At 46.4% G+C, this 12,189-nt stretch overlaps 6 protein-coding genes across 6 annotated transcripts; all 6 read left to right on the forward strand.

Annotated features, from left to right (window-relative positions):
* Window positions 1–409: 409 nt before the first annotated feature.
* N7479_003258 (uncharacterized protein) lies at window positions 410–1,273 on the forward strand (the record flags this gene model as incomplete). Its single annotated transcript, XM_057250955.1, has 2 exons — window positions 410–515; window positions 582–1,273. 2 exons carry the CDS (start codon window positions 410–412, stop codon window positions 1,271–1,273), a joined length of 798 nt encoding a protein of 265 aa, XP_057110280.1.
* Window positions 1,274–2,334: 1,061 nt separating this feature from the next.
* Window positions 2,335–4,767, forward strand: N7479_003259 (phosphoketolase family protein; the record flags this gene model as incomplete). Its single annotated transcript, XM_057250956.1, has 1 exon — window positions 2,335–4,767. One exon carries the CDS (start codon window positions 2,335–2,337, stop codon window positions 4,765–4,767), a length of 2,433 nt encoding a protein of 810 aa, XP_057110281.1.
* A 336-nt stretch (window positions 4,768–5,103) lies between these two features.
* Window positions 5,104–5,784, forward strand: N7479_003260 (class I SAM-dependent methyltransferase; the record flags this gene model as incomplete). The annotated part of the gene is made up of 1 exon (XM_057250957.1): window positions 5,104–5,784. The coding sequence occupies one exon, from the start codon at window positions 5,104–5,106 to the stop codon at window positions 5,782–5,784; it is 681 nt and encodes a 226-aa protein (XP_057110282.1).
* A 449-nt stretch (window positions 5,785–6,233) lies between these two features.
* Window positions 6,234–7,568, forward strand: N7479_003261 (Helicase C-terminal; the record flags this gene model as incomplete). Its single annotated transcript, XM_057250958.1, has 5 exons — window positions 6,234–6,347; window positions 6,395–7,011; window positions 7,064–7,165; window positions 7,223–7,443; window positions 7,519–7,568. The coding sequence occupies 5 exons, from the start codon at window positions 6,234–6,236 to the stop codon at window positions 7,566–7,568; spliced, it is 1,104 nt and encodes a 367-aa protein (XP_057110283.1).
* A 12-nt stretch (window positions 7,569–7,580) lies between these two features.
* N7479_003262 (uncharacterized protein) lies at window positions 7,581–9,239 on the forward strand (the record flags this gene model as incomplete). Its single annotated transcript, XM_057250959.1, has 5 exons — window positions 7,581–7,760; window positions 7,799–8,655; window positions 8,720–8,905; window positions 8,933–9,107; window positions 9,156–9,239. Coding segments are annotated over 5 exons (1,482 nt in total), but the record flags the coding sequence as incomplete, so codon positions are not given.
* Window positions 9,240–10,592: 1,353 nt separating this feature from the next.
* Window positions 10,593–11,423, forward strand: N7479_003263 (alpha/beta hydrolase; the record flags this gene model as incomplete). The annotated part of the gene is made up of 1 exon (XM_057250960.1): window positions 10,593–11,423. One exon carries the CDS (start codon window positions 10,593–10,595, stop codon window positions 11,421–11,423), a length of 831 nt encoding a protein of 276 aa, XP_057110285.1.
* Window positions 11,424–12,189: the final 766 nt, after the last annotated feature.

The raw sequence follows: 12,189 nt of genomic DNA on the forward strand, positions 1-12,189 counted from the left end.
GTGACCCTTCCAGTCTGCTCAGTCTGGAAGTGTATTCGGGTGAATACACTTCACAGACTAAGTACTTCACTATGACAGTTATTGAGTGAGAAACTGATTACAATGTACATATGTTGTTATAATAACTAGTAATACTAATATGGGAACTCACCCTCACCCGGGTTAGGAGCTACTACTCTATGCATCTATTCTGTCTCCAGCTTGGCAAGGACCGTGTATCTACGGCCTAGTCTCACCCGGGAACTGTGGGCAGTGCGGCTCAGCCCTGATACGGTGTATTATTTAGTAGATTAACTACTCCGTAGAAAATGACTTATGCCCGGGGCTCAATTCTCTTGGAGTTATTTCGATTTCTTCAACCCCAACAGTTTTCCTTCTTGCTTTGATCATATCATCAAGTCTGCCTACCATGTTCTTTTACCGTGGGCTAGCCCTTTTGGTTGGGTTTGTCGTACTTTCGAATGTCGGTGCGCAGACAACTTTGGACTCCTACCCGGGGTGCTACTCCTCTTGTGGTGCGTGTTCATCCATTTCTTAAAGTCCGCCGAGTTCGACGGAAAGAAAACTAACGAATCTATCAGGGTTTGTCATTACCGACTACAAAGCCGGAGAATTTCAAATGCAGGCCTTATGCGACAAATCTACTTCGGGTGGCGGACTCTTCTTTGACAACATCGAAGAATGTGCCAACTGTGTTCGAACGAACAACGGGTTGAGCTCTTATTTCGACCTAGAAGATGCAGAAGAAATTATAACCGTTCTGCAAATCTGTCCAACTGCTTTTCCCGACAGCCGCGATGAAATGGTTTCTGCTATCTTGGTTATTAGCGAGTACGGGCATCTAGCCAAAACAACAACGACTGAAGCGAATACAACTACATTGAGTTCCACTGCTGTACCTGCAACGAGCGTATCAGCAACAACGACACAACCACCCTCACGGACGGAGACTCCTCCGGTCGATGAAAGCTCACATTCAGAAGATAAAGCATGGATTGCCGGTCCTGTCGTTGGGTCCATCGTTGGTGTTGCTCTTGTTATTGTTGCCGCCATTTTTGTGCTGAAGAGACACAAACGAAATCAAGGTGCCGGGGCTGCAGTGGATTTGAACAACCAACGTGGCGATGCCTATGAAAAGGCTGAGTTACCAGGTGAAGGAAAGGCACGACACGGACTTGCAATCCATAATGCCATGGAACTCGATTCAAACATATCTGCCCAGGAGTTAGCTTCGAGGGAAATATGCGAACTCCCTGGCGACGAAAGACGCTAAGACTTTTTAAGAAATGATATATATAGTGTTCGAAAATCGCAACCATGTCAGATGTACGCGGTCGAGTTCGATGTCATAAACTGAATGTGTCTGAATAGTTTGCAGGTTTACAAGGGATCACCGGCGCGCGATATTATTGATCAGAAAGACGATACTTCGTTTGGATCTCATGCCAATTGTCTGCTTATTGCGGTACGCACGGAGATACGTTTTGTACATGGTCTATATGCGATGGAAAGGTGTTTAAAATGTGTTGCTGCCTGAGGCCTCCAGGGCTGCTCCTGTTTATCACTTGCGCCCTGATATTTTTCTCTTCCACAATCGTCCATCAAAGATATTCCCTCCCATGAGCTTCATCATTATGTTGCGACCTTGGTCATTTGGAATCGATAAAATCGATTGGATGCTCTGAGCCCATTTCTATGCGCCAGACGAAGCTGGGATAGCAGGCCATATGGCCTCGCGACACGTGGATGAGACCTCTTGAGCACCGTTTTTCGACGAACGCCACTTTGGACATTCCTACTATACAAATATTGGCCGCAATTTTGCTGACTTCGACCTTCTACGCTACCGAGCGCGCTATCGACGAATTTTCGAACCTGTCTCTTTTCCAATGGCCTCAGGTGTCAATATCCAATGCCAAGACATTACTATATAGCCTCGCCCCGACCCCGGCCTGAAGACATCCGCGCTGCCCAACAATTTATCTTTTGTAGGAGCAGTGGATATATTGATGCTAATTCACACATATGGTGCCCAGGTCATGATGCACATGACACCGTATAGCCCTGCTCAGGTGGTGGTTATTATGTACGTTTCCAAGGTTAACAAAAACTACACGTCATTGACTTGTCAGACAAGTCTATTACAATCACTTCTCTCCTTTATTAAAAATTCTCATTGACCTACGACCATTGCTTTCTTCGTTTTATTGCATCTCAGTATCTACAATTCCGGTGCATACATCCCTTCTATCTTTGTCGGATCCCAACTGTAATCACACTAGGGATCCTGTTTATACATTGTGCGACATCTCCACTTTAGCAGGATACACTACAATGGCATCCAAATCAGTTGAAAAGAGCATCTCCGCCTATGGCGAGGCTCGTTCAACCGTGGAAGGGAAGCCTCTCGACGCCGAGACAGTTCGGAAGATGAGCGCCTACTTTCGTGCCAGCATGTACCTATGTTTGGGCATGCTCTACCTTGTCGAAAACCCACTCCTCGCAGAACCACTCAAGTTGGAGCATCTTAAAGCTCGACTGTTAGGTCATTGGGGCTCCGACTCCGGGCAGGCTTTCACCTGGATACACATGAACCGTCTCATCAAGAAGTACGACCTCGATATTCTGTTTGTTTCCGGCCCCGGACATGGCGCCCCTGGAATCATATCACAATCTTACCTTGAGGGTGTCTACTCGGAAGTCTACCCGGATAAATCCGAGGATACGGAGGGTATGAGGAAGTTCTTCAAACAATTCTCCTTCCCTGGTGGCATTGGAAGTCACGCAACCCCCGAGACACCTGGCAGTATCCACGAGGGAGGTGAGCTGGGATATTCAATCTCGCATGCCTTTGGCTCGGTCTTCGACAATCCCAATCTCATCACTTTGACCATGGTTGGAGACGGTGAATCCGAGACCGGCCCGCTTGCAACCAGCTGGCACAGCACGAAGTTCCTGAATCCGATCACCGACGGAGCAGTCCTGCCCGTTCTTCATCTCAATGGATACAAGATCAATAACCCAACGGTGCTCGCACGAATCAGCCATGAAGAGATTTCATCTTTGCTCGTTGGATATGGATGGAAACCATACTTTGTAGAGGGAAGTGACTTCGACAGTATGCATCAAGCCATGGCGGCTACACTCGAGCAATGTGTCACAGAGATCAGGGAATACCAGAAGAAAGCTCGAGAGACAAAGACCCCATTCCGGCCTCGCTGGCCAATGATCGTTCTTCGCACACCCAAGGGATGGTCGGCTCCACGGGAGGTTGATGACCATTTTCTCGAGGGATTTTGGCGCGCGCACCAGATTCCCCTCACTGATGTCCGCACCAACCCAGCTCATCTTAAATTGTTGGAAACATGGATGAGGGGCTACAAACCAGAAGAGCTCTTTGACAAGAATGGCAGATTGATTCAGGAACTGAAGGAACTCGCGCCCACAGGTTACTCGCGGATGAGTGCCAACCCCGTTGGCAACGGAGGTCTTCTACGCAAGCCACTCAATATGCCTGATTTCCGAAAGTATGGATTCACTGATATTAATCCCGGCTTGACATCCAAGGGAGGCATGGTCAACATGGCCAAATTCCTTCGTGATATTATCGCTCAGAACATGCAAAACTTCCGGCTCTTTGGGCCCGATGAAACTGAGTCTAACAAGCTTTCTGAGGTGTACAAAGCAGGCAAGAAAGTCTGGATGGGAGAGTATTTTGAAGAAGATAAAGACGGAGGAAATCTGGCCCCCGATGGCCGCGTGATGGAGATGCTCAGTGAACATACCTGTGAAGGGTGGCTAGAAGGCTACATTCTTTCTGGGCGGCACGGACTGCTCAATAGCTATGAGCCTTTTATCCACGTCATTGATTCCATGGTGAACCAGCATTGCAAGTGGATCGAGAAGTGCCTCGAGATAGAGTGGAGAGCCCGAGTCGCGTCTCTCAACATCCTCATTACCGCTACTGTGTGGAGACAAGACCACAATGGCTTCACCCACCAGGACCCCGGATTCCTTGATGTGGTGGCTAACAAAAGCCCCGAGGTGGTTCGCATCTATCTCCCGCCAGACGGCAACACTCTCCTATCGGTGATGGACCACTGTCTCCGCAGTGTCAACTACGTGAATGTCATCGTCGCCGATAAACAAGAGCACATCCAGTTCCTAAACATGGATGCAGCTGTACAGCACTGTACCAAGGGTCTCGGAATCTGGGACTGGGCAAGCAACGACCAAGGCGCAGAGCCAGATGTCGTGATGGCATCCTGTGGTGATGTTTCAACGCACGAAGCCCTAGCCGCGACCGCACTACTACGCGAACATCTCCCACAGCTTAAAGTCCGTTTTGTTAATGTGGTGGATCTATTCCGACTGATTTCAGCCGTTCACCATCCCCATGGAATGCCCGACAAGAAGTGGAAGTCCATTTTCACCACCGACAAGCCCATCATATTTAACTTCCATTCCTACCCCTGGCTCATCCACCGACTCACGTACAAGCGACCCGGCCAGCATAACTTGCATGTGAGAGGGTACAAAGAGAAGGGCAACATTGACACGCCATTTGAGCTAGCTTTGCGCAATGAGACCGATCGATACAGTCTCGCCATAGCTGCCATTGATTTGGTTCAATCTCTTGGGAACACGGCATCTGGCGTGAGAGAGACACTGATCAATGAGCAGCTTGCGGGAAAATCTGAGGCTTTCGATAATGGGATTGATCCTGAACATATTCGGAACTGGAAATGGCCTTTCTCGAAAGAGTAGGGTGTTTTGGTTAAGAATCTATGTATTCATTGTTATATAGGCACAAGTCAATACATTCTAAATTGCGCTTGAAGTCTCGAATATCAGATGTCAATTATTGAATCTAATTCGTTCTTCTCACATACCGGATATTTGCACTAATCCTCATCGGGTTACCACGAAAACAACCACTTAGTCGTATCCTCCCGAGGTCTGAATCACCAAATGAGTCATTTCTAATTGGAACTCTCATACTCCGTACTAACTGAAAATATAACTTGATTGTTTCTCTTTTTCGCCTGATTACAATTAGATTCACGATTCAGCACACTATATATCAAAGCTTACTCTGCCACAATGTCCGAGACCAACAACCATCGAATCAAGGATGACATAAAGAAAGCCTATGATGACATTGCCGAAGTCTACCTAGACTGGACACAGTCTTCCCACGAAACGCGCCTTTCTTATCTCAATCTCATGCTTCGATCTTTCGATTCTGCAAGAGAAAATGACCAAACTAGCATCCTTGAGCTAGGATGCGGCGCCGGGGTACCATGTACTCAACTTTTGGCATCTCGTGAATACATCAGCGTCACTGCAAATGATATATCCGACACCCAAATCGCCATGGCAAAGAAGCGGCTTCCTGAGTCCGTGAATCTGATACCAGGGGACATGATGGAATTGAAATTTGGCCAGGAGCAGTTCGATGCTGTGGTGGCCATGTATTCTATTATTCATCTACCACGCGATGAACAAACTACAATCCTTCATCGCATTCATGATTGGTTGAAACCTGGCGGACGACTTCTCGCAAACTTCTCCGAGACTGGATTTGCGAGCTCTTCTGACCAATCTTGGTTGGGTGGTACAAAAGGGGCAATGCATTGGAGTGGATGGGGTAGAACCGAAATGAATAGACTTCTCACAGATATTGGCTTCGAGATGGAGATTGATGAGGTTGTCGTGGATTGCGAAGAAGAGAATGGAGTCTCGCGGGATGCCCCATTTCACTGGATCTTGGCCAAGAAATGAGCAATATGAAATATAGCAGAACCCTCATAAACAGGCATTTCTCTCTTAAACCCTCTGCCAAGATGTTCTTTTACAGTAAAGCTCCCGTCAATATCCAGACCCTCCTCCGCAGGAGCTGGAGGAGAAAGACAAGAGACGTGTTAGACCTACCAGAACCTACCACGGAAACACTCATTTCATAAATCAAGGCACAAGATCCTGTTGCTGGCTTTGGATTTTATCAAGAATGCTTGACCTATTGGTGCGCGATGGTGATTGTTGAGCATGTCCGCACGAGCAAAGGACACCAGACAACCCTGACAGACCCAATTTTTCTCGCCTGAGTGGATCTTCTTATGTCGATTACAATCAGTCTTTCTAGAAAAGCTCTTCTGGCAGATATCACATGAAAATGTTCTTTGTCGGATGAGAATTTCAGGGATATTACAGGTAACATATCACAGACGATTATGTCTATTCCACAGGACTTGCTGGGACAGCATTTGCCATTTGAGGATCAGCCGTCTCGGGAACCAACTATGTCAGAACCCAGTGTTTTTGTTGAGGAAACATGTCTAGGGGCTGTGAGTCGATTCCGTTCTGAACCCTTGACATAGCTGACGCTAGATAGATCATTAGTGTTATGGCACAGCTAAATCGTCGTAACGGCGTATTGGATCAAATTTCAGCCGATCACAGCACCTCTTTCCTATCTCTTTCGATAACAAGGGAGGGAAATTTCTTCTCACTTACGCATGAGGGAAATAAATTTGCTCGTCTCAACAAGCAGTTATGCACTGGTCTTTCAAAAGCGACTAGCAATCGACAAGTTCGACTACAGGCATATATTGCTCACAAGGATGCGATATTAGCGGTGCAGAAAGAAAATGACCAACCGCTACTACCAATTGAAATCAACATTTATGGCTCCTTAAATGACGCCGACGATGTGGGAGCTAAACTGAGTAAGTCTCGTATTTTCTTACAACCGCCTCGCTATGGGCGTGAAGAGAGGAGATATATGAATCCGCATGTTCTACGATTCGAGGGACAACCGAATGACGAGTCACTCCCCTATTCTACTTTATTTGATGCGGAGGAGATACATTCAAGTGACTCATCAAGCGATGAAAGTCTTTCTGGTGATGGTGATGAAATTGAAATGGATGATATGTTTGGTTTTCAGTTGCAGCATATATCTCAAACCAACGTTCCTGTCGACCGGCGTATTAAGAGTAACCTCTTACAGTAAGTACGGTTTGCTAACTATCAACCTCTATATGCTGATTATTTATATCAGACATCAGAAAGAGGCAATCGGATTTATCTCCCAGCGTGAGAATGGACAAAGATTGGAACATAGTCTTTGGAACTATAACGATACGGACGAGGATGAGCCATTGTGATCCCCCCTCCGTCCTTGTGTAGTATTTGAAATCTGTATTGATACTCGCTACAGTTATCAGCATGTTTTCATTGGCGAGAGGCGAACAAAACCGCAAGAAGCCAGCGGTGGAATTCTGGCTGATGAGATGGGTCTGGGAAAGTCACTGGTCACTTTGTCAGTCATCGCTGGTTCTCTCGATGAAGCAGAGAAATTCACAGGAGGGCAGGAACAATCCGAGCTTCCCCAAAAGAAGAACCGAACTCAGGCAACACTTATCGTGGTCCCATCAACGTGTAGGTCTTGGCCGAAAAAAATACCAAAAACATGAGAAAGCACATTTTATAGTATCTGATAGCGGCTTCCACCAGTGTTGATTGATAATTGGATCAACGAGATCCGCAAGCAAGTTTCATACTAATTCGGATCTAGGCATACATTCTTCGGCAGTTTATTCGTCCACAAACATATTGGAACAGAGAGACATGCGAAAGGGAGTTGCTTCACAAAAGCGCTATCGTCTTCACTACTTATGCAACACTTACCAGTGAGCACTGCCGAGGACAAAATACCTTATCACAGGTCGATTGGTTCAGAATCGTACTCGATGAAGGTAGTCACAGATTATTTGAAAATACGTGCTATTGATAGAAACTGATATCCCAGCCAGCTCACTACATTCGCAATCGCGCTACCAAACAGTTCCAAGCCGTTGTCAACCTATCAGCCCAGCACCGCTGGTGTCTGACTGGAACGCCCATTCAAAACTCGATTGAACACTTGGGGGCGCTGGTTGCCTTTCTCAGGGTTCCGATCCTTGATCGCGTCGCGGCATTTCGCAAGTTCATCTCAACCCCCATATCCTCAGGCAAGAGAGATCGTTTTCATAATCTCCAAACACTTCTCCATGCGATTTGTATTCGAAGGACAAGAGATGTGTTAAATCTACCAGAGCCTACTGCGGAAACCAGAAAACTTCTGATGTCATCCACGGAGAGAATACAGTATAGAGACCTACTTCAAGCATGCATGAAAAAGATTGATATGACAGTCAGTGGCAGGAGAAATGGGAAGGTCAATTCTACAATCCTGGAATCTCTTCTCTCATTACGCCTATTCTGCAACAATGGGAAAGCCACGGCTTGTACTCCAGTAGACTCTGATGAAGCCCTATCCTACCTAGAACAGCTCGACAAAAATGTTTGCAGTTACTGCTCCGGCACAATATTTTGGCTCAGTGATACACCCAATACAGATGGAGGCATTTTACTCCCTGGCTGCCTTCATTTGATTTGTCACAGTTGCATTCGTGCCCATCGTTCACGACAGAATAAATGTCCTTGTTGTGATTCCGATCATCCACAGCATAGTGAGCCAATTCCTTTGCTCGACAACGCGAAATATCATCACCCGCAGACTGCAAGTGGTGAAACACCTCTGACAAAACAATATCCGACGAAACTTTTGGCCCTTCTATCTGAGATTTCTCAAAATCCCACTCGAAAATGGTATTTCTACGCAAGAAATGCAATTTTTTTCTTGTTCCAGCTAACCATATTGTTTGTCTCCTAGTATCGTCTTATCAAGTTGGAAAAAGACTCTCTATATTGTTGCTGAGCTTTTCTCCGCCAATGGAATCAAATACAGCATGATTGAAGGGTTTTTTCCCTTGTCAAAACGTCTACAGGAATTACAAAGATACCAAACTCAAAAGGAAACAAACGTTCTCCTGATGACCCTTGGGACGGGTGCTGTTGGGTAAGTCACTCCTTCACGATTCTCAAGACTTCTCACTTATGATCGAGACAGCCTCAATCTTACAACTTCGTCACGTAAATATCTTCTTGAGCCGCAGTGGAACCCATCAATTGAGGCTCAAGCAATTGGCCGAGCCCTTCGACTTGGCCAAGTCTCCAATGTGACCATTGTTCGGTACATTATGGAAGGGACCGTTGAGGAGGTTGGTTAATAACAGCGCATTATTCAAGTTCTATCTAACAAGACTCAGAGTAATTTCTTATCACGACAGCGGAAAAAGCTGCAATTAACAAGCGGTGGATTCCAGAAAGTAGATACCACGGCCCAATCATTGCTGGTAAGTACCACATTCTCTTATTGAGCGAGAGTATATAGGCTGAATGCTCGCAAGGCTTTTTGCAGCTTGAATCCTCAAATCATACGCAATAAACAGCAGATTACCATGTCCAAAAGTAGGGGACCGGGTACATCCAGAATTCATACAACAATATCACGAATTCCTCTGCTTAGCAGGATGCAGTTACTTCAAATCTCAAGTATATGTCGCTCGAGCAAATAATATGTCTTCACAGTCTGAATCTACCACGTATTGTCGCGTGCGACAAAATCCAAAAACATATAGCATAACATCATTGGATGCTGAGCCCTCTGTGCAACTGCATTTTCTTTTTCGGCTAACCTTGATACCGCCCATGCCTAGAAAACAAAAAGAAATATGGACCACATAGCCCAACAGGTTGCCTATGTCCAAGCTCTCATTGCGAAAAGACGCGGGTTGTCCATTTCCGCCCTTCAAGTTTGCTCCGGTTGTTCAACACTGCATCAAAGAATGCATTAAGCTTAGAGCTTCACCCGGATCTAAGCCTATATCAAACTCGTAGTTCCTCGAATAATAATATAAACTCTTGTCTTCTCCCATACGGCTCAGTTGTGGCGGAATGTGGCCCCAGGTGTAAGAGCCTAGGCCAAGCCAAAATCCTAAGGTAGTTTTGATCGGGGCACGGAACGTTCTATGCACCGATGAAAGAGGCAATGTGCTTCTAATTCCTGCGCAGGCCGATCTTATTCTCCTACACTGCCCCAAGATGGGCTTAGATTAACACTGGCGTGGACAGATTATGGCTCAGCTACCCCACTTACTGCGCGAACAATGCGCAACAACATCAAAGTCATATTGTGGACAGAGTTGCCTTCATTGACGCCGGTTGGTCGTCTCCATATCGTTCCAGTTCCAATTCTGTATTGGGCTTAGGGCTTCCCGTGAGCCCAACTATTGAGATTACATACCCCTAGGATGAGGCTACCTAGGTATGTATGTATGTAGTTATTTGCGCGTGATAGATTTCCATGCGGTAACCTTGAGTTATCACTCCAGAATAAATCTGCAGGCACGATTCATTGGGATGGGCCCCTAATCCATGAGCTGTCGCAGTCCATAGCTTCTTCGCTTTTGCCCTCCCCTATTTACCCTTGGGGCGTCTCTGTACGCTGACTGCGATATGTGGTATAAAAGGTGTGATAATCAACCGCACCTTGTAATTATATTGTAGAGATATAATAATGCAAGTCGTTTAGAGCGTGCACCACAGACCTCCGACCGCTATCCGCTGATTCTAACGCCCAATCGAAATAAACAAAAGATCCTGAAATTATCTTACATCTCGTCAAAAAAAAAGTTACAGGAAGCATGGAGTTCCCTAAACCTCACATTCATCATCCCCACGCTCCTAACACCCACACTCACACGGTGATCCTACTCCATGGTCGCGGCAGCGATGGCCCCGAGTTCGCGGAAGAGCTTTTCTCATCTTCAACCTCCAGGGGCCAAGACCTGCCCTCCTGTCTACCCTCCTATCGCTGGGTGTTTCCAACCTCACGCGACCGATGGAATACCGCGTTTGAGGAGGAGACATGCGCCTGGTTTGACGCCTACTCCTTAAGCAATATCGACGAACGACAGGAACTACAGAAAGACGGAATACGAGAGTCGGTCTTACATGTTCTCGATATTCTCGAAGACGAAGCTCGACTGCTAGATGGGCAATTTTCCCACATCTACCTTGGAGGTATGAGTCAGGGGATGGCCACTTCCATATGGGCGTTCTTAGCTGCAACTGCGACAGGCCGAATTCAGGGCCGACTGGGTGGTCTGTTAGGCTTCTGTGGTTGGTTGCCATTCGCGCAACAGCTAGAGCAGTTGCTATCTGGACCATCCATTACTCCTGGCAGCTCTCAGATACAAAGTCTAATATCCGGGTTTTTCTTTGATGAGATTGCCGGTGAGATATCGCACTCTGATCAGCCTGTTGACAGTGTTATTTTATCTACTCCTGTATTTCTAAGTCATGGATCAGACGATCCATGGGTACCTGTAGAACTTGGACGGCAGGCATGTCAAGTTCTGCGGAGGATTGTGGTACGCGTTGACTGGCAAGAGTTCACTGGGGCAGAGGGTGATGGCCATTGGGTTAAGGAACCCGAGGGCTTTGACCAGATTCTGCAGTTTCTCAAGAATTGATTTCTCCAGGCAGGCTGTCAATAGGCCCTGCTGTGGGGAGTATTCGGTTACTGTAGGGAAGGTACAGCCACAAGAAAAGGTCTCGACGAAAGTTGGTATATACATGTATTTACTAGTAGACTTCAATGCTGTTATGGAAGGATAACCTCTCGAGTACAACCCTATAAGGGGTCGAAGGAATGTTTCGCTCCAGAAGTATCCAACAAATGGAAAAGGCGTTCACGTGTGTACGTATCACCTGATCATTTGTTTTCCAAGGAAGGTGCGATCAATTGACGAGACAAAGTAGGAACGTAGGGAACTTGGGAAGGTGCGTTTGCTGAGGCTATAAAAACCTCCCTCGCCCCCGATTTTTTCTTCTTTCTCTTCTCTTTTTCCAAGGTTTCCAAGAGAGATGGCACAGAAGAGAGGAGAGAGGACAAGTGTTCTGTCCGGTGCCTACCTTCATACAGAGATATCAACATCACCAAGTTGTTGATTTCCTTGCATGTTCGCACCTAGATAAAAACTTCACAAAGACATGGCTGAGCATTTAGGATGTAATACCCATCATCCTAAATGTTTTCAATGATCTTTGTACATACTAGTTTTCCTACAGTAAACAATGCAATAATCAAATCAATTTTCATTTCTCGACATTCTTCAAGTCGGTAAACTCAATCCAATAGTTCTGTTCACTAGCTTGAGTATCACTTTAGCTGGACACCGATGGCTGGGGGAGGTTCCGTGTCATTTGATGTAGTTGTGCTCCGCAGGGAAGGGGTGC

Source organism: Penicillium vulpinum (assembly GCF_028829585.1).
Source record: "Penicillium vulpinum strain IBT 29486 chromosome Unknown utg000002l_segment0_segment0, whole genome shotgun sequence".
Classification (NCBI taxonomy): Eukaryota; Fungi; Ascomycota; class Eurotiomycetes; order Eurotiales; family Aspergillaceae; genus Penicillium; species Penicillium vulpinum.